The sequence below is a fragment of the Anabrus simplex genome, chromosome 2, assembly GCF_040414725.1.
Source record: "Anabrus simplex isolate iqAnaSimp1 chromosome 2, ASM4041472v1, whole genome shotgun sequence".
NCBI classification, from domain to species: domain Eukaryota; kingdom Metazoa; phylum Arthropoda; class Insecta; order Orthoptera; family Tettigoniidae; genus Anabrus; species Anabrus simplex.
In genome coordinates, this window is record NC_090266.1 from 646,173,545 (window position 1) to 646,193,954 (window position 20,410).

General features: G+C 38.0%; 1 protein-coding gene across 1 annotated transcript in view; it reads right to left on the reverse strand.

Annotated features, from left to right (window-relative positions):
* Positions 1 to 20,410, reverse strand: part of LOC136863624 (serine-rich adhesin for platelets) — a 402,886-nt gene that overhangs the window by 345,647 nt on the left and 36,829 nt on the right. The window contains exon 3 of the mRNA XM_068226021.1: positions 19,779 to 19,947. Coding sequence (XP_068082122.1) covers positions 19,779 to 19,947 — 169 coding nt within the window. The remainder of the gene's footprint in view (positions 1 to 19,778; positions 19,948 to 20,410) is intronic.

Sequence of the window (20,410 nt, forward strand, 5' to 3'; positions counted from 1 at the left end):
CCAGGTCTACGAGTGTGGGTACCTTCATTTGACCACTGCTGCCATACACGTTGCACCGTAGATGCCTGTCGGCCAACACGTGCAGTGACAGTCCTTAACGATAATCCAGCCTCACACAACCCAATTATCCGAGCCCTCTCAAACGGCGACAGTTGTCGTCGAGGCATGTTTGACGGGGAACACTTCACTTCACAGACTGCAAGTCAACTACGCTACACCAGAGTCCGTATACTGGAGTTGATTCCTCCGCAACCAATCATGTGGGGAGACCTGTAGCAACAATACAATGGGTCTGAAACTTTGATCATTTGAAGGGTCGGGGGAAAAAAACAGGTAAGTCACTTTTTCATCGAAATTGAGATATTGTTACAGCCTGCTTCAGAGTGATCATGCCCATCTATTGAGTGGTCGAAAATGGAAAAATAGCACGCGAGCCAGGAGAAATTAGCACTCAAAGTTCCGCTGTTACGGGAAAGAACAAGGGAAGTCCAGCACAAAAGTTGCTTTTTCTCAAGTTGTACGAATATTGACTCTCCTGCTTTTTTCCCCTGACCCTTCATTTACATACCTACATGGCATCGTTCCATATCTTGAAAATCAACACAAACGACCAAAGCCTTCATGGTGTTGCAATTTCCATTTTCTTAAGTGTAATATACAATAAAAATTACCACGAAATAGACTAATGTTCTTAGATATAATTTCAATATTTTTAGTTCCAATTTCAACAATGAAGAATACAAACTGGAAAGGAAAACTTGTTCTTTCCATTTATAAGAAGCAACAGCACTGCAGCCACCAAACATGAGCACCTCATTATCAAATTAGCCAAAGTCAAAACAAAAACATGCAGTCTAAGACAATTTTTAAGAAGAATGTACCTAACAGCACATGCCAGAAATCCGCAAAAGATTCTGAATTCCCACCGGCACATGAAAGGAGGAGGCTGTATTAGTTTCACTTCTTGTTATCTAGGTATTTACAAGTATCTTCAACAGTTTTACCTCCTAGGTGAAACCTGAACCCAATGAAAAGGAAAGCAGGAAAGAACAAAACATGCTGGGGATAGAATAAATGTATAACAGGTAGGTAATTTTAGGCAATGGTTTTACATGTTTTTCTTCTTTTGTATGAAATAAAAGATATTCTTTCACAAACAATTCAATCAGAGTTCCTGGAGTACGTGGTTTCATACCACGCCTACATCAGAGAAGCAAAATTTGTCTCAAAGAATTATAGTCGATCAGATTTCACAGATGATAAAATATCAGCTACAAACTACTGTCAGATTTTTTATTATGGACACTCAAGTTTAGGATTTAATTACTAAAAAACTGATAGGTCTATTGCAAAATGAGTCACCCCAATGTCTTCCTTGTCTAATTCTGCATTAGAGTGCATGAAACAAATTGTTTTTGAGGTTCAATAATTATTTTGTATTTGTAGTAGTAGTAGTAAATATTGCCATGGTTTATGGCTTCTTCTCTACGAACCGCTCACTTACAAATATATACATGGAAAACTACTAATCTGATGGTAATGAAATTTTTATGTGTTATAGCCACATGTATTCGTAGTGTAATACTCATGTTACAATGTTTTTCAACCACCCCAAAGGAAATTCTTATTTTTCTGCAGCAACCTTTCCTCAGTCCAGGATAAACATACAACAGGGAACATGGACTTGTTCTGAAGTATGCATCTGTGGTTATCAGAAACTAAAACCACTGCAAGCGTACCAATACTGAATTTATGAAGAGTAATAGTGATGGGAAGTTGTGTGCGCTCTGGACCATGCGATTAACAGCAGGCGGGGAGGTGAAACATGGTACAGCATTGTTGCCACGTTCAGTAGTAAAGACAGCATGCAACAAACACAGCGCTTTGTTTTGTTCTGCTATTATTTCCTCGTACAAATTCCAGTTCCCATCATCTTTTCTCTTAAGGACTTTGGGCGATCAATCGCAGGATTTACAAATGGTTGGCTTATTAACTTAGAAATGCCACACTGTACAATTTTTACAAAGTATATTTACATTAATATTCAGATTATTTACATATCTTTACAATATTTAATTCTGTCTATATTCTTTGTCTGAAAAATCACTGTTTCGATGAATCATTCATACTGATTACATCTGGCTCTAAATGAGGGATATTTTCAGAAAGTCCATTTTTCTCCCAGTGGTAGTCTTCCATCTACTAAGCGTGGATTTTTTACACTGTTTCCAGAGTTTCGAAAGCATAGATATTGACGTATCAGAAAAATCCCTCGGATATTCCAACAGTTTCAGGTGACGGCTTGAATAAGGCATTTCCCACAATTGCATGTAAAAATCGCATATATTTCTTCGTATTGTGGAAAAAGTAAAATCATAGAGTTGGATTCTTCAAACACTGCTCCTTTCTTGACCTGGATATTATATTTCTATCATTCTCCTTTGAAGCGGCTCCTACTCTCCTACTTGGCGACAACGATACTCAAAGACAATCTGCCACTCTCTGGTATGCAGGAAACCTGTGTCCCCTACATTTCCACGTCACTTTGAAGGAAACATATTGCACTCAAAACCACTGCAAGTTCGCCCTCTGACAACGGTGGTCTCAGAGGCATCTTGAATTGAATCGCAAGGTCCAGCGCACGAACAACTTCCCATTAATATTGCTCTTTATAAATTCAGTATCACACAGTACGATTACAGTGGTTGTAGTTTCTGATAACCACGAATGAGTACTTCAAAACAAACTCAAGATTCCTGTTGTACGTTTATCCTGGGATGAGAAAAAGTTGTTTTAGAAAAATGATAAGAACTTTTTTTGGTGTAGCTGAAAAAAGTTGTAACTTGAGTATTACACTACGAATACATGCCGCTATAACATACAAAAATTTCATTATATTAGATACACAGTTTTCCAAGTATACATTTTTAAGTGAGCAATTCCTAGAGAAGAAGCCGAAAAACTGGACAACATTTACTACAACCACAAAGAAAAAATAATTAATGAATTTCAAAAACAATCTCTCTTACAATCCCTAATGCAGAATTAAACAAGGAAAATATTGGTATAACTCATTTTGAAATGGACCTGTCAGTTCATTTGTAATTAACACCGAAACTAGGTGTCCATAATAAAAAATCTGACAGTAAGATTGCCAGATTATACATTTTCCCTGCAACCTTACCTTTTTCGAAATTCAATTGTATATTTATGTACTGTGTTGTAAAACATTTTTCATATTAATGAATGTTACTTTGTTGACTGTAACAAGACAAAAGAGCATTAGACTGCTTACACAGAGTACAAATATACGCCTTAATACAGCGGATGATTTGATCATAAAGTATAAAATTATGATAAAAAATAATCTATCTACAAGGCAATCAATATATCTTTATATACATAAAATAAGAGTTTTGTCTGTACATTGCTCAGAATTTGAACAGAATAGTATTTCTGTATTGGTCATGTCCACAGTAAAAAGGAAATGCACTTTTTACTTTTCCTTAATTTCTGCCTGTCTGTCTGTATGTACACGCATCACTAGAAAACGGCTAAAGAGAATTTAATAAAAATTGGTATGCAAAGTCAGGGAATAAGTCACTACAATCTAAGCCATAAATAATTTTATTCACGCCGATAGAAATGGTAGTTTAGTGGAAGGCCTAAAATTTAATTTTAAAATATTTATGTTATTAGTGGTCCTATCTTAATAAAAAATGGTATGCAAAGTCGGGGAACAAGTCGCTATAATCTAGGCTATAAATAATTTTATTCACACTGAGTGAAATGGTAGTTTAGGGGAAGGCCCAAAATTTAATTCTTAAATATTTACGTCATTAGTGTTCCTATCTCATTGAAAACTTGCATACAAAGTCGGAGAGTGAGCCACTACAATCTAGGCTCTATAAATAATTTTATTCACGCTGAATGAAATGGTAGTTTAGGGGAAATCCTAAAATTTAATTCTCAAATATTTATATTATTAGTGTTCATATCCATAAATACCACATAACCAAAGTTATATAGAATTAAATTTCCGACCATTTAAGTCTTATACATTTTACCATACTGGCTATGACAACAGAAATATTCATGAATTTGTATTTTTGTTGCCAAGTCCATATCGAAGCCGAGCCACGACAAAAAAAGGTTAACAGAATTTAATGAAAATCGGTATATAGAGTTGGGGAATAAGGAACTACAGTCTAAGCTATAAACAATTTTATTCACCCTAGATGAAATTGTAGTTCAGGGGAAGGTGCCTAAAATGTAATTTTTAAATACCTACGTTTTTGGGCCTATCGAAAAGTACTACATAACAAAAGTTAAGGAGAACACAATTTCCGATCATTTATGTTTTATTCAGTTTTACCATACCAACTATGATGAGTGGTATTTCAGAGTCTGAAGAAAAATAAATGTGAAGGCCTACAATATCAAAAGCGCATAACATTGATCAACAATAACATTACATTGACCATTGTTTGTTGTAATGTTATTCGTCTCTTATGTTGCCTCTCAACTCTGATAGATGGGATTACTGCTGCGTACCGAGTATAATAGCCTGACTGAATATTGGTGGGAAATAGCCGGGGAGTTTGAAATCTTTCTTCTTTAGCATGCCATTCCTCTGGTTCATACATTTTTTGATACAGGTGGTACGTAACACACTGGTTCTTCATAGTATTACAGTTATTCGATCCCTACTCTGACGTGCTGTTTTGAATGAGCAGTGTGCGTACTTAAGGCAGAGACTGGCTTAGTAGTAGTAGTAGTAGTAGCAGCAGCAGCAGCAGCAGCAGCAGCAGCAGCAGCAGTAGTATGGCCTGGTCTACAGTAACAATTTAGGCCTATTCCAAATTATAGCACCACAATTCACTAAATAACTCAAAATTCGACCTGAAAAGAGCCGTTTCTTAAGAAAAGTTCCTTCCTCTTCACTTCTATCCAATTCTACATTCATTTTATTCCAAATTATCAGTGAAGAGGGAGTTTCTCCTCTGGCTTGGAGGAAAAATTTGCCTCCAAATCAGATAGATGTTTCCGCCACCAGTGTAGTGAACTGACATTTTCCGACTCATCGGGTACTCCTAGGAAACAGATTAGTAAAAGGGTATAGTTTTTGCCCTGGGAGTCTCCACTATTCGACCCTCTCCCTGCCGGAAAAAAGACAAAGAGTGTTTACGAATCACAGCTGTCTGTGGCTTGGTCATTCCAGCTTGGAACTTTGGACTGTTTGATCAGCAGTGTAGTCCTGTTTGTTAAAAGCGAGAAAATGTGTGGTGTTTCATTTGATCGAGTATTCCATATGAAAGCATTACTTTTAATCGCGCCATTCCTACTGACGTCATTGTCATGTATGTTCATTTCAGTTGGGAAAACCACTAAGAGAGTGTCTCTGAGGATGTAAAAAGGCAGGTGGAGAGTGAGTGTCTACCATTATAATGAAAACACCCCAACCTGATTGTGACTGATGGTAAGCAAGCGGGTGAAAATTCCCTAACTCAGTCTTCATATGAGAAAAGATGTTTGGTGACTTCCCCGTCGCCTTTCTAGGGTAAAGTTAAGAGCTATGCAATTTAATACAATCTTGCTCACAACATGTACACTAGAATTCCGTATACAATGTAGAATTCCGTAGCGAAGCATGGGTACATCAGCTAGTATATACATAAATGCTAAAAATTCTTTCCATGATACTACAGTGTTTCACTAAGTGCATGCATTTAGTTGTGGTGTACGGTAGTTTTTATTTGCTTATATTACATCATATGTGAACTCTTTGGAATTTAGATCATTTTCACTCCAATGAAACAAACGAAATGTACTTTAAATAAATAAATAAATAAATAAATAAATAAATAAATAAATAAATAAATAAATAAATATGAAGGAATACTTTAATCTTCTGCTTCTATGAGTTGCATCATGAATGTAGCCTATGCTATTAAATGATAAAATATAAAGTACATATTAAACCTTGATCCTACTTACAAGATTTGCACCATATCGTTTTAAAAATATTAGCAATATATTTTGTCAAAATTTTAATTCATTCAAAAACACTGTGTGCAATCTCAAAGCAATTTTGTATGTTTTGTTAAATCAATTAACAAACATAAATAACAAAATGGATATCTAAATACAGCAGAACCAACCGACCGACCAGGGTGAATAATGTCAATTCTCATTTCCTACGGCCGTAATTGACTGTGCAGCTTCCCAGCCTAGCCTGCTCGTGGACAAGTTGCAACTTGTTTCGTGCTGCCAATCGCTTACAACCGTGGAAGCCATTTTTAGTCAGTTTCCTGATTTATTCAGTGTAGTACACAATTTTTGTAATTCCAAAATGAGTGTCGGGTATTGGAATTATAGTTTTTAATATGAAGATGGCAGCACCAGCATCGTGGGTCCAATTTGAAAGTTACTCTTATGCAGAGGTGCCAACCTTTGAAGTGGGTTATCAGTAATCCCATTTTTAACTCCCCCCTGACAAAACGTTTACAAGTTAAATACAAAGCACCCCATTTGCCCTTTCCTACAGCAATCTATTCTAAAGTATATCATATTACACAATAAAATTTGCTCATTACCTGTTAGTTCTGCGATAAAAAAATTCTTTGCAGCTTGTTTTGCACCCAGCAGCTGCTTTTCAGTGTAGGTTTTCTTGAAACATACTTCCCCCCGAGATGACATTTTTGTCTTTAGAACCATGAGCGATTCCAGTGTAGAGGTATTTCATGTAGGCCTGAATTCTGTCTGATTTTTCCTAACGACACTGAAAACTCTTTCTGTGGGAGAGTTACTATGAGGTATACTTAGTACTGCAAATACTACATTACTTAAGGTTTTATACTGAATTTGTCCACTTTCATTTTTAAGCTCTGCAATGTTGCCCCAATTCACATCAATGTTAGGTCCATGTACAATGTATTCAGGGAAAGTATCACATTGGTAAACTGCAAATTCCTCTTCAAGTTTGTCATGTTCACTTTCCTTGACCAAAGTTGGGAATCTTCAAACAAAATATTCAAGAGATGAATAGGAAACCTTCAATTCTGAGAGGGATGTCTAAAACTTCGGCATGATGATGAAATTCATCATCAAGGGGAAATTTCCTGGTAATGTAACTGCAAGCTGCCATATAAAACTCTCTGACAGAATTATAAAACATCTCTTCATCACAGTCATTATCTTTCAAGTATGCCCTAGCTTTTGCTCCAATTACCAAGTCTTCACTGGCTTTCTGGTATTACCTCCTCTTGAATTCAACACTCAAAAGGGAGGTAGATTCTGACTGAAGAGAACATGGCTGAACAAATCTGACCAATAGGTCAGTTAAAAGACCAGTAAGTTTCCTCCTAAGAAGATGTGGCTGGAGCATCTTGTTGCAGAAATACATTCACAGAGTTAAAAACAGGAAGTGAACTCTGAAGAAAGTAGCAAAACAGTTGTGTGTGGGTCTTGTATGAAAGATTTCACAGTTTCAAACTGCTTGGTGGTCTCATTTTTACGGTGGGTCTCACTAGAAAACATGAGTGTCAAAGCTTCCCACTGCTCAAGAACTCCATCAATAGACTGATGAAGCGAGAGCCAACGGGTACTAACATATTTCAAAAGTTTGTGACCCTCTGTGCCACAAACAGCCTGATAAACTTTCAACATGTTTTGCCTTTTAGAAATCTTATCAAGATAGTAATATAACTGAACCAAAAAGTTCTCTACATTGACTGGCAATTGAACTGCTGCTTTTTGTGCACAGATGTATATGAGATGACATGAACAACCCGGGACATAAACAGAAGAATGCCTGTCCTTCACAAATTTGGCAACACCTTTATTTGCCCCGATCATTGTGTATGCATTATCAGATGAAAAAGAAATGCAATTTCCCCATGGAATGGCTAAAGAAGACAATTCACTATTAATAACAGAGAAAATTTCCTCACCTATATTGTTGGTACTCTCTAACAATGACAATAGAAGAGTTGATATTTGGCCTCGCTGAGCATTAAAGAAAGATACAACTATAGGATAAACTTTAACTGCATTTGAATCCGTACTACCATCAGTAGCCAAAGAAAAAGGTGTTATTTGCAAAAGTTCACTTATTTCCTTTTTTGCCTCCGATGCCGTGTATTGAACCAAAGCAGATGTTTTAGTTCTTGCACAACCATATTTCTGAGATATCTTAAGAGTCTGGGAACATTGATCTAAACAAATTTCCAGCGTGGTCTGAAACTGATAACGGAATATTATGCTCCAAAAGAAATGATGTGAACAATAATTCGGCATTTGTCACTGCAGTTTCATTACTTTTTACAAGAACAATGAACAGACTGGTTTAGTAATTTTGATTCACAGTATGTGTGATGTTTCTTGGATTCTATGTGTCTTCTGCAATCATCTCGTCCACTGTGAGCCACAGAGAAATCTCACGAACACACATTGCAGAACACGTGGGAAAAATAAGCACGGCCATTCCTTTGTGTAACCGTCTCAATATTTCTGTAACACTGCTGTCTTCTTAGAAGATGCAATTTGACAATTGTTCCGCTTCATTTCACAAAACCTATCACCACTTTTTGAATCAATGTCTAGGATAATTAGAATCGAAATGCGCTAAATATACCACTGGTTCTACGCACACAGCAAACCGCGCACTCGAGAACAGCAGAGCAAGGAGTAGAGCCTACCTCACGGCCGACTTGATACGTCATTCTAGCTAAGAGAGCAGTGTATATCTATGTAGCTGGCCGTGATTTCACAATGCTCGTGGGACACAAAACGAAGTGATGACCAAATGACTGCCAAATATGTTTAGTTGCCAACTTACAAACATTGAAATGAGGAGGGTTGACCAGTACTGCTCTAAGGGATTGAACATTTTTTACTTTTTTCCTTTTTTCCGCAGAAATTAATTTTTATCGTGACAATGTTGCTTTTCCGTAATAATTTCCCCTTAAACCGTAATGCTGTAATTGCAAAGTGAAATCCATAATCATAACGGACAATCCATAATAGTTGGCACCTCTGCTTATGGAAAAGGTACTAATGTCATGTCTTCATTCTTACTAACATTTTAGTTACCTATGTTGAAGTCTGAAAGTTATGTAAGGATTAGCTTAAATTGTGTTTTGCTCTATATACTGGGTTAGACATTATGGTAAAATATGTGTTTTAAATGAACTTTTAACTAATTCGCTCTAACCAGCTAGTGGGTAGTAAATACGATTATACGACACCATAGAAAATGAGTCTGTGACTTCAGTATTCTACACTCATGTTCTAAAAACCAAAACACCTTGAAAGACTAGAGATAGGAAGCTCAAATGCACAGGACATGTGCATTAGTATGTTCTGAAGAAATGACCAGCATTTGAACCATGTCGGTCCTCAGGTTCAAGGTCCACATCGATGTCTCGATGCACCAACACCGACTGGTAAGATGTGCCTTCCGCTCTCATTGTCACTATAAACTGAAGGTAACGGATCATTGTGACTTGATCAGACGTGCAGGATGCAGACGTATGCGAGGACCGTACCGTCAAATGAGTGAGTTTGAAAGAGGGCGCATTATTGGCATGATAGAACGTGATACAGGCATCCGGGAAATTGCTGCTCGTGTGGAAAAAACTGTGACGGCAGTGCAACGGGTGTGTACAGAATGGTTCACAGAAGGCCGTAGAACACGACGAGATGGGTCTGGTTGTACCACCCATACCACCCCCTGAGAAGATCGCCACCTCATCCCAACGGCATTGCAGGACACATCTGCATCCTCCTCAGCTCTGGCGCAACAGTGGAACAGTGTAACACATCGTCACTATCAGGAGTAGCAGACCGTCGCTGTTTATTATAGACTAGGTTACCAGCACATCGTCCACTTCTCCTACCTTTGACTAGTGTGCATAAACATGCTACACTGCAATGGTGTATGGAACGACGTCACTGGGGACAGGAATGGCAGCAGATAGTGTTTTTGGATGAATCCAGGTTCTGTTTGTTTGAAAATGATGGCCGCGTTTTGGTTTGCCGCAGACGGGGGAGAGGCATCACACCGACTGCATTCGCACAAGACATACAGCACCAACTCAAGGCCTTATGGTGTCGGGTGCTATTGGGTACAACCAAAAATCACCGCTGGTGCACGTCCAGGGCATTGTGGATCGTAGAATTGCATAAGCAAAGAGGAAGTATCATTCGGGTTGAATATGAACAGGTGTAACGAAAGGATTAGCAGGTGTAAAATTATCAGGATCTCCTAATAATACAAGTTTGATGATGATGAATATTGTTGTTTAAAGGGGCCTAACATCGAGGTCATCGGCCCCTAATGGTATGAAATGAGACAAAATGGAATGACAAATTAAAAGTCTAAAATTCTCCACTGACCAGAATTCAAAGCGTGAGAACGAAGAATGAATGGATTTGAATTTAAAACAATCAGTGGATGCGACCCGCAATGCTTTACATTCACAGAAACTGACATAAAAGAATAGGATTACTGACCAAGGCACTGCTGCTATAGCATAACAATGAATCGATGATGCTCGCAATCTAAAGGGGGTCCAAAATCCAAGTTATCGGCCCCTCATAACGGTACTGATCGCTAGGAAAGTAGAACCATGGTATTTGTCCATATTGTGGTACTAATCAAAAGTAGCAAAGACTTGCAGTATTCCACACATTATTGTACTACTCACAGGTTATCAAATTCGACATATAATACAGACCTATGTTTTTCTTACTTTGCGGCGCCATTTACAGGCATCGCAAACCTATGGTGTTCATCACATAAGAGTACTAACCATAGGGACCTTCCACTATCCCGTGGTGTTCCTCATATAGTGGGTACTAATCATAGGCAAGGCAGAACCATGGTAGCTATCATCCCATGGTCCTGCTCATATGGTGGTACTAATCACAGGTACTGCAAAAGCTGACCGCACGGTGCTCCTGTGTGCTACTAATCACAACCCTATTTGGTACTTAATATCGTGGTACTACACGCAAGTAAAAGCGACCCATGATGTTCTCCGCATGGTGGTACGAATCACAAGTAGTTTCATGGCTCCAAGATAATCATCCCTTGGTCGCCCCTTTTAGTTGCCTTTTGTGACAGGCAGGGGATACCGTGGGTGTATTCTTCATCTGCGTCCCCCACCCACAGGGGGTAGTGTATTTGGTCCGCGAGAGGTATTTTATTTCCCTCAAGTCCGCCGGCAAGCTGGGTAGGACCCCCCTAACCGCCACCTGGGACGCACCACATGGGAGTACCACCTCTCTCCCTGTTATGCCAGCGTAATAGGTTCGTGGAATATGACAAGTTTGACCTACGTGAATGACATCCTGCGACCTGTAGCTATACCCTTTCTGCATGACATCCCGGACGCCATATTTTAGCAGAACAATGTGCGACCACATGTTGCTGCATGAACACGTGCCTTCTTTTTGTCACAGGATGTCAGACTGTTGCCCTGGCCCGCCTGATCACCAGACTTGTCGCCAATCGAGAATGTGTGGGATATGGTGAAACAACGGGTGCGGCGCTGTGACCCAATGCCAAACAACAAAAGATGAACTGTGGAACCAGGTGAATGCAGCAAGGATGGTTATACCCTAAGACAAAAATTGCACCTTATATGCGCCGATGCTATCATGCATAGAACAAATTATCAGTGCCTATGGAAGACCCAGTGCCTGCTAGGCAACAGGATACATGCTGAACCTAGGTGACTGAAATATTAACTGTTTCTGCAGAACATACTAATGAACATGTCCTGTGAATATGAACTTCCTATCTCTAGTCCTTCAAGGTCGTCAGCTTTTTATGAACATTAGTGTATGCTTGGGATGGGTCGAATGAGTTCCGGTTAACTCCGTAAGACCTATCCGTGTCTGTGAGACGTAAACCAAAGCAGTTCCGGTTAACTTTTTCCATAAAAAATACACCGACTTTCAGTGTCTTGTTATATGCACCGTAAAAAGTGATAAGACGTTGATTAGAAAGAAAGAAGAAAAAAATACACTTTCATTTGTCTTAACTCCCGTATTTCATTAACCAGTAGTATAACAACCGTCTTATTTACATATTTCTCTGAATTAGCACTTTTTGAAGACAATGAAGCTAACGTACATTAAAAGCATTCCAGACTGTCAAAAACACCAGTTACAACATATATAACACTGTAACATACCTGTAAAAAAATACACACTATTACACAAAAAATGACAGGATTAATTCTGTAACGACAACTTCAGAACAAATCAGATTCAGATCACATTAAATTAATGTGCACTTATGAACAATATTGTTTACGCTGCATAAATTAGTCAATGATTATTAATTGGTGACGTTATAAACAAATATGATAAAACAATAAATGTTGTAGTCCTCCACTGTCACTTTAGTAAACTATTAAATAAACTAACAGAAAAATATTAAAGAACTGCACATGAAAGAGAAGAACACATTGTCCTCAACTACGTAAATAAGAACACACAAGATGGCTCAGATTTTCAAAAAACAGGGTCTAAAAGTAGCCTTTAGAATGAACAACACACTGCAAAGACATATCAGCAAATAGACCATTTCTCGTAGTCAGGGTTGTATGAACTCAAATACCAAGAACCAAACTGTAACGCCACATATATAGGCCAAACAAAACATATTTTTAATACTAGATACAAGAACACCAATGCAATCACCATTCAGCCTTTGGAGAACACGTATATGATAACTCCATTTCACAGACATCGGCACAGATATAAACATTTTGCACAATGAATATAGAAGCTAATCTTTGAACACAAAAGTTGCTCTTGAAATTAGCATTGCAAAAATACTAATCAAACCAACCTCAATGATCACCACATTTAAAAAATTCATCTCTCTTAGACCCACTAAATTAATTTCATGACTGCATTTTCATTATTTGCTTTAGAACTTAGTGAATACCACAGCAGGCTAGTCTGAAATATCTGGAATGTGAGTTAGGATATTTTTATCTGTAATAAATGCTCTGAATGTATGCAGTGTCTTCACCAATCGAGACATTTTAGTAGATTTTTTATCGCTCTTACAGGTTACTTTTCAAAATTCAATTCTATGCTTTTTTTTTTTTATCATGAACATACATTTACTAGCTAATACACAAATTTACATTATAAGACTAAGAAGGAACACCTCCACTCCCTTCTCTAATGAACAGAGTCAATGGCCACAACATTCACCTAACTCCCCATCACTTCCCCGCTCCACGAAATAGACCGATATTACTGCCTACAGAACATCATTTCACACTTTTTGCATTAGTGCTTAATGAATCCCACAGGAGGCAACTCTGATTTAAATACCTGGAATGTAGGTTAGGATATTATACAGTAAATTCTCTGAACTTGCCCGACTCCTTGGGTAAATGGTCAGCACTGAGGCCTTCGGTTTAGAGGCTCCTGGGTTTGATTCCCGGCCGGGTTGGGAATTTTAACACCGTGTTATTAATTCTTCCACTTGGGAACTGGGTATTTGTGTTTGTCACAAGTTCCTCCTCATATTCAAAGAACACTCCACACTACCAACCACCACAGAAACACGCAACAGTGATTACATCCCTCTACATAGTGTTAGCGTCAGGAAGGACTTCCGGCTGTTAAACAGGGCCAAATCCACATGTGCTATGCAGTTCACACCCGTGACGCAACAGGTATGGGAAAAGAAAAAATTCTCTGAATTTACACAGCATCTTCGCCAATCGAAACATTTTAGTACGTTATAATGTACAACAAAAATTATGTCTTACAAGATAAGTAGCAGACAACAGCAGCTAAGATAAGTACAGAAAAACATTTCCATAACTTACTAAATTGGCCGTGGAGGACTACTACATTCATTTTTGTCCATATTTGTTTATAACACCACCATTTCATAATCACTTACTAGTTTATGCAACGTTAACAATATTATACATAAATGTGCATGATTCAAGGTGATCTGATAGAATCTGAGGATGTTTTTGTAGAATGAAAGATGTCATTCTTTGTTTAAAAGTGTGCATTTTTTACAGGTATGTTACAGTTAGGGTCAGGATTTATAGGCATTAAAAACAGTTGGCTAAACAGGCACTAAAAATAGCCAAAATAGGCATGTAAATAGGTACCACTGTGAAAAATAGGCATCCAACTAGTCATTAGTACACTAAACGACTATGGAATGAATTCACAACAAAAACATTTTCAATATCATCAGGTAACAGTCATGTTCTAGTTTTGCGAAGAATGTTTCTGTATTGTGGGAAAGAAGTCTCAACATGACATGAAGTGGTGCTTTTACTATCTTTTTCCACCCTGGATTTTGTTGCACGACCCTACCCTGATAACAGCTACCTTCCCAGACGTTTGCTCAATACTTCCCTTAACTTCTTTCACACTTATTCTCCAAATAGGCATGAACCCCAGAAATAGGCATTTATAGGCACAATAAAACAAACAAGTTCTTGCTAAAAATAACCTAAAACGAACTTACATCCTGAAGCCTACGTTTATGCCTTTTTAAATTTTACTGTTAGCTCTACGAAAATGCATTTTAATTTCATAACAGTATTAGCAAATGGTATTATTCATTTACCAGAATTATTTCATGTTTTTGAAATTTCTCTCCTTTTTTCATTGTTTGCTGGATGGTTCACAGATTTGTGTTGCTGAGGGTATACCATGTTTCTTGTGTTTTCCTGCATTTCTAGTGTAATTTTTTATAACTTTTATTAATGGAAGTAATGATACGGTTTTGCTCAACTTCATGTTTCATACATATTTCTCTCTTTTTTTTTTTATTACTGAGCAAGTTGGTCGTGTGCTTAGGAGCGTGCAGCTGTGAGCTTGCATTTGGGAGATAGTGGGTTTAAACCCCACTAGCGGCAGCCCTGAGGATGGTTTTCCGATTTTCACAAGAGGCAAGTGCTGGACCTGTACCTTAATTAAGGCCAGGACTGCTTCCTTCCCACTCCTAGCCGTTTTCTATCCAATCATCACCATAAGACCTATCTGTGTCGGTGTGACGTAAAGCAACACTTTTTTTTTTTTCCCCCACTTTCAATATCTTGTAATGTAAAGCAACTTGTAAAAAAAAAATTTTTTTACCGTGCTCTTATGTTCTGTGTAGTTTCTTTATTAGCATTTATTTAAAGTTTGTATACAGATATTTTCAAGTACTGTCCTAAAGTAACAAATTCTGTTTTTAATTCTTCTTCTCATTCTTCAATTAACCTTTTCCGTCTTCTGGGTCGGGATGTGAATTAAGGATCTCCACAGTTTTCTCTCTCTTCATCACTCCCTTCTTTCCTACAATATTTCTACTACTACTACTACTCTCTTATACACTCCTTCACTGTATCCATCCACCTCTTCTAGGCCTTCCCATTTGTCTTCCTCTTATTATTTTCTCCGTAAATACTTACCTTGGAACTCTATCCTCATCCATTCTCATCATGTGACCATACCATTTCAGCTTACTGGCCTCAATCTTGTCTTGCAGGTAAGGGAATCTAATTCTCCCTCCGATTACTATTTTTCTGACTTAAGCCCTTTGTGTCTTCCCAATTATTTCTATAAGGAATTTCATCTTGGCTGCTTGGATTCTGCTTTCATCATGTTTTGTTATTGCCCATGTGCCCGGCGCGTTTATTGCAAAATTCGTATGATACACTGAGAACTGAATTTTCTTGCATTTTTCTGGGTCATCCCAGTTCCACCCTATACCTCTCACACACTGGTAAAACCCACTGGCTTGTTGGATTCTCTTTCAAATTTCTTTGTTTATTTTCCCATCATCTCCAAATATACTCCACAAATACTTGAAGCTTTACACAACTTCTAATGGTCTTCCATTTACTTCAAAATGTCCTCTTCCTTCTCTACTACCTCTCGTCATCAGTATTGTCTTACTTTCTCCACACTTATTTTCATTCCATATTCCTCTATCTACCGATTCCATACAGTAGCTTGTTCTTGTACTTTCATTTCATCTCCTCCCCATATCAACATGTCATCTGCAGAGGGTAAGGCCGTTGTCTCTTTGTTTCCAATTTCTTGTTGTACACTCCTGTGGATTTCATCTATGACTGTGGTGAAGACTAGAGAAGGTAATACACTTCCTTGTCGAAGTTCCATTAGAAAATGTGCCATGTATGACCCCTCAGTGTTGCGGCTAGCTGCAGCGTTAGCTTAGCAGTCTGTCACAGACACCAATGTCGTGAAGATGGCAACATGTTGTGAGTTTGAACTTTGAACGTGGGATAATCATCGGCGCATGGCACATGGTTCACAGCATTGCGGAGATTACACGCGAATTCGGGTTTCCGAGGTCAACAGTGTCGAGGGTGGATCTTCAATATCGCAGAGAGAATGTTATCACTCACGTAAACCACCACACAGGAAGACCACAGGTGTTTAACAAAGGAACACCACATCGCCTCAGCAGGAACTGGGTGCTCGAGGGGCTACTGTGAATCAAATCACACCCCAGTTGAATGTTGGGAGTTAGGAACCCATTTCTACCAGGACTGTTAGGAGGCAACTGCACCGCATAGGCTTCACTATATTACAAGTCATTAATCTCATTTTTGGTCTGTATTGACGATAGTGATTACATACAATTTAAAAAATATACATTTAATGTTAACCTAGTCAATACTTACAAAACCACATTCTGTGGTTAAATAATTATAAAATATAGAAAGGTTGTGAACATGTTTAGCCCTTCTTAATGGGCATCATCAGCACAATGGATAACCTGAAAACAATTAATTACAATTAAGAACGTTTACAATTATTGGTCATATAAAATTGGAATGAGATGTTGTGATGTTAAAAGTTATTTTTGATATCAATATTAGAAAGTTTGATGCGAATGTTACAAACACAAGTTAAAACTATTGTAGTACAATTTTACAATGTTGTCTAAAAAATATATATTGGCATTCGTCTGGAATTGAAATGGATCCTCTTCTTTTAATTTTTGGTGAAAGTCAATGTTATTGTCGTGTTCACCTCCAAGTAGATTTGAAGAATAAGATATGTATAAAACATATGTTCCTATTGCAGAAATTAGGTCAGAAATGAACAATTGGTGTTATTTCTTGAGTTAAATTGGTTAAAACACTTTCAGGTGAAAATACGTTGAGATGGAATATACGTTGAAAATTTATCCGATGTACAAGTTGGAATGGTTAACACTATAAAAGTACTTCCAGATTGTTGTGTAAATCTCAATGGTTAGAACTGCAAAGAAATATGAGAACGTATTTAATGTGTATGTATAAATAATGTATGTGATTGTACAGTGTTATGGGTTACGTAAAAATGGATACTTACTCAAATGCCGTGGAGTGTCTATCTTGTTCTGTTATTAGCGTTAGTCTGACTGGCGTTCCTGCTACGCGTATTGTATGGGTGTGGCGAAGGGAGGGGAGCGGGTTGAGGGAAGGAAGAATTGGGCGGAGTAATATGTATTGGTATTGGTACGGGAGGGGGATTATTTGGAGGGGGAATTGTAGGTTTAATATTCGGGGGGGGGGGGATAAGTAGAGTTGTTGAATTGACAACTTTTAATGTATGCAGAATTTTCTTTTGATTTGGGATAACTGTTTTCAGTAACTTAGGCATTAATGTGTATAAAGCTCTCTTAATCTCCATGTCGTCATTAAGGTTGCGATCTTTATTAAATGTTTTGTCCAGATAAATATAAATATTTTTTAATTCATTTAGTAGTTTTCCCTTGTTAGTATTCCTTATTATTGTCAGATCTTTTTCTATTGAGGTAAAATGGTGGCCCGTTTCCTTCATGTGTGTACTCATAGCGGAATATTTGTTATGTTTGACGGCACTGAAATGTTCCATATATCTTGTAATAAAACTTCGTCCAGTCTGGCCAACGTATGAATAACCACACTGCAAACACGTCAACCTGTATACTCCTGAACCTGAATATTTGCTGCTATTATTATTTATTTTATTATAATTGAAAAATATGTTCTGTGTAGTATTGGTTGTTCTGTAAGCTACGTTTATATTATGCTTGTTGAAGGTATTAGTAATTTGGTGGATAGTTGGGCTATTATATGTGAAAACGGCATGTTTATTTCTATTAGGCCTATCTCGTTTGAGGTTAGTGGATAGCTTGTTTGTGATCTTATATATCAGACGGTTTACCATTTCAATCTTATATCCATTGGTTACTGCAAGATTTCTTATATAATTTAATTCAGTTCTCAAATTTATGGGAGATAAGGGGATTCTTAAGGCTTTATATATATATATATATATATATGTTTTATACATATCTTATTCTTCAAATCTACTTGGTGGTGAACACGACAATAACATTGACTTTCACCAAAAATTAAAAGAAGAGGATCCATTTCAATTCCAGACGAATGCCAATATATATATTTTTAGACAATATTGTAAAATTGTACTACAATAGTTTTAACTTGTGTTTGTAACATTCGCGTCAAACTTTCTAATCATGATATCAGAAATAACTTTTAACATCACATCATCTCATTCCAATTTTATATGACCAATAATTGTAAACGTTCTTAATTGTAATTAATTGTTTTAAGGTTATCCATTGTGCTGATGATGCCCATTAAGAAGGGCGAAACATGTTCACAACATTTCTATATTTTTTATAATTATTTAACTACAGAATGTGGTTTTGTAAGTATTGACTAGGTTAACATTAAATGTATATTTTGTAAATTGCATGTCAGCTTCACTAGCCGACGACCAACTTGTGTCCCTTTGCTGACACCTCGAGACAGAGCTCAACAATGTGCATGGGCCCGCGAACATCGGCAATGGATCGTGGAATTATGGCGGCGTGTGGTATGGTCCAATGAATCGCGGTTCCAGTTGTATCGAGCTGATGGGTGTATGTCCCATGAAGATATGGATCCTGTATGTCAACAAGGTTGTGTCCAGGCGGGACGTGGATCATGTCTGGTCTGGGCGACGTTCTCATGGTCCCAATTAAGCCCCATTGTTCGGCTGCAGGGAGCGCTGACAGTGCACATTATGCGGACATTCCTTCACAACATCTGCATCCCTTTCTGGCCCTAGATTACCCTCGTGGAGATGCCTTTCAACAGGACAACGCGCTATGTCACTGCTCTGTGGTGGCACGCAGGTGGTTAGAGGAGCACTCCGGTGAAATTACGGACATGGATTGGACCTCCAGCTCCCCCCCTTCTTAATCCAATTGAGCATTTATGGGATGCTGTTGAAGCTTGTGTATGCTCCATGAACCCCACACCAATCACACAAGACAAATTGTGGGTAGCAGTGCAAGATAAGTGGGTCCCAATCCCTCCAGAACGATTCCAACACCTTGTAGAGTAGACGCCTCACTGTATTCCTCCTATTTTGAGGCCTAGTGGAGGAGCAATTCGTTATTAACATCACAACCCGTATCTTCCCATGACTTTTGGACACTCAGTGTAAGTACCTGGTGGAAAAAGTGGCTGGAAATGGATGACTATTCTATTTCACTCAGCGCCTTTATATTTCACTCCGGCATGGAGCTCCATGGCCTGTATAGAGAAGACTTATTTCCCTATGTTAAAGTAAAACTCCCAAGTAGAGAGAAAAAAATTATGGCAGTTTTGCCCAGGTGACTACAAAATTGGTAGAGTACTTTTTAATGACATTGCACACAATTTTGAAAGGTAGTATATAGTACAGTTTCAACTATATTACACAGAATTAAATTCACGCACCTGTAGTAATGATCTGAGCATGTCCTGGAAAGTTAGTTCCAGGCACAGAAGCTGTCTGGTGAAATATCTGCACTAGCTGATGGTTGCTTGTCTGCAGCATAGCTGTGTTTCCTTGAGGCATGACAGGGAACTGCTGAGTACCGGACAGTGCCAGGCCTGCTGGCAGAGTCTAGAGGAAGAGAAAATAACAAAATTTCTTTATCAAGAAAAAATATTCAATCATTTGTGGGACAACTGATGATCTACCAAGAAAACAAACTAAAATAGAAAGGGCCTGTGCTCACACAAAACAAGAAGGGAAAGGGGGGGAGCAAGAAATAATGAACAATGAAGCTATATCAACAGTTTTGTTTATATTGCAGTATATTATTGAAAAATTTACCAAGAGAGATGTTTGATAAATTTCAGGCTTCTCTGGAATAATCTAAGAATAGGCACACAACTGATAGGGAATCTCCAAGCTGGACAACAGCCCTAAATGCAGATCAGTGGTGATTGACAGAACCATGACATATTAATAAAAAATATCAGTACCAATCCAAACGTATTAAAAGACATCTACACTTTGACTGCTACCGACTTGATCTTGCTAAGAGTTCACCCTTTGAAATTGATAGATACAGTATATGCAT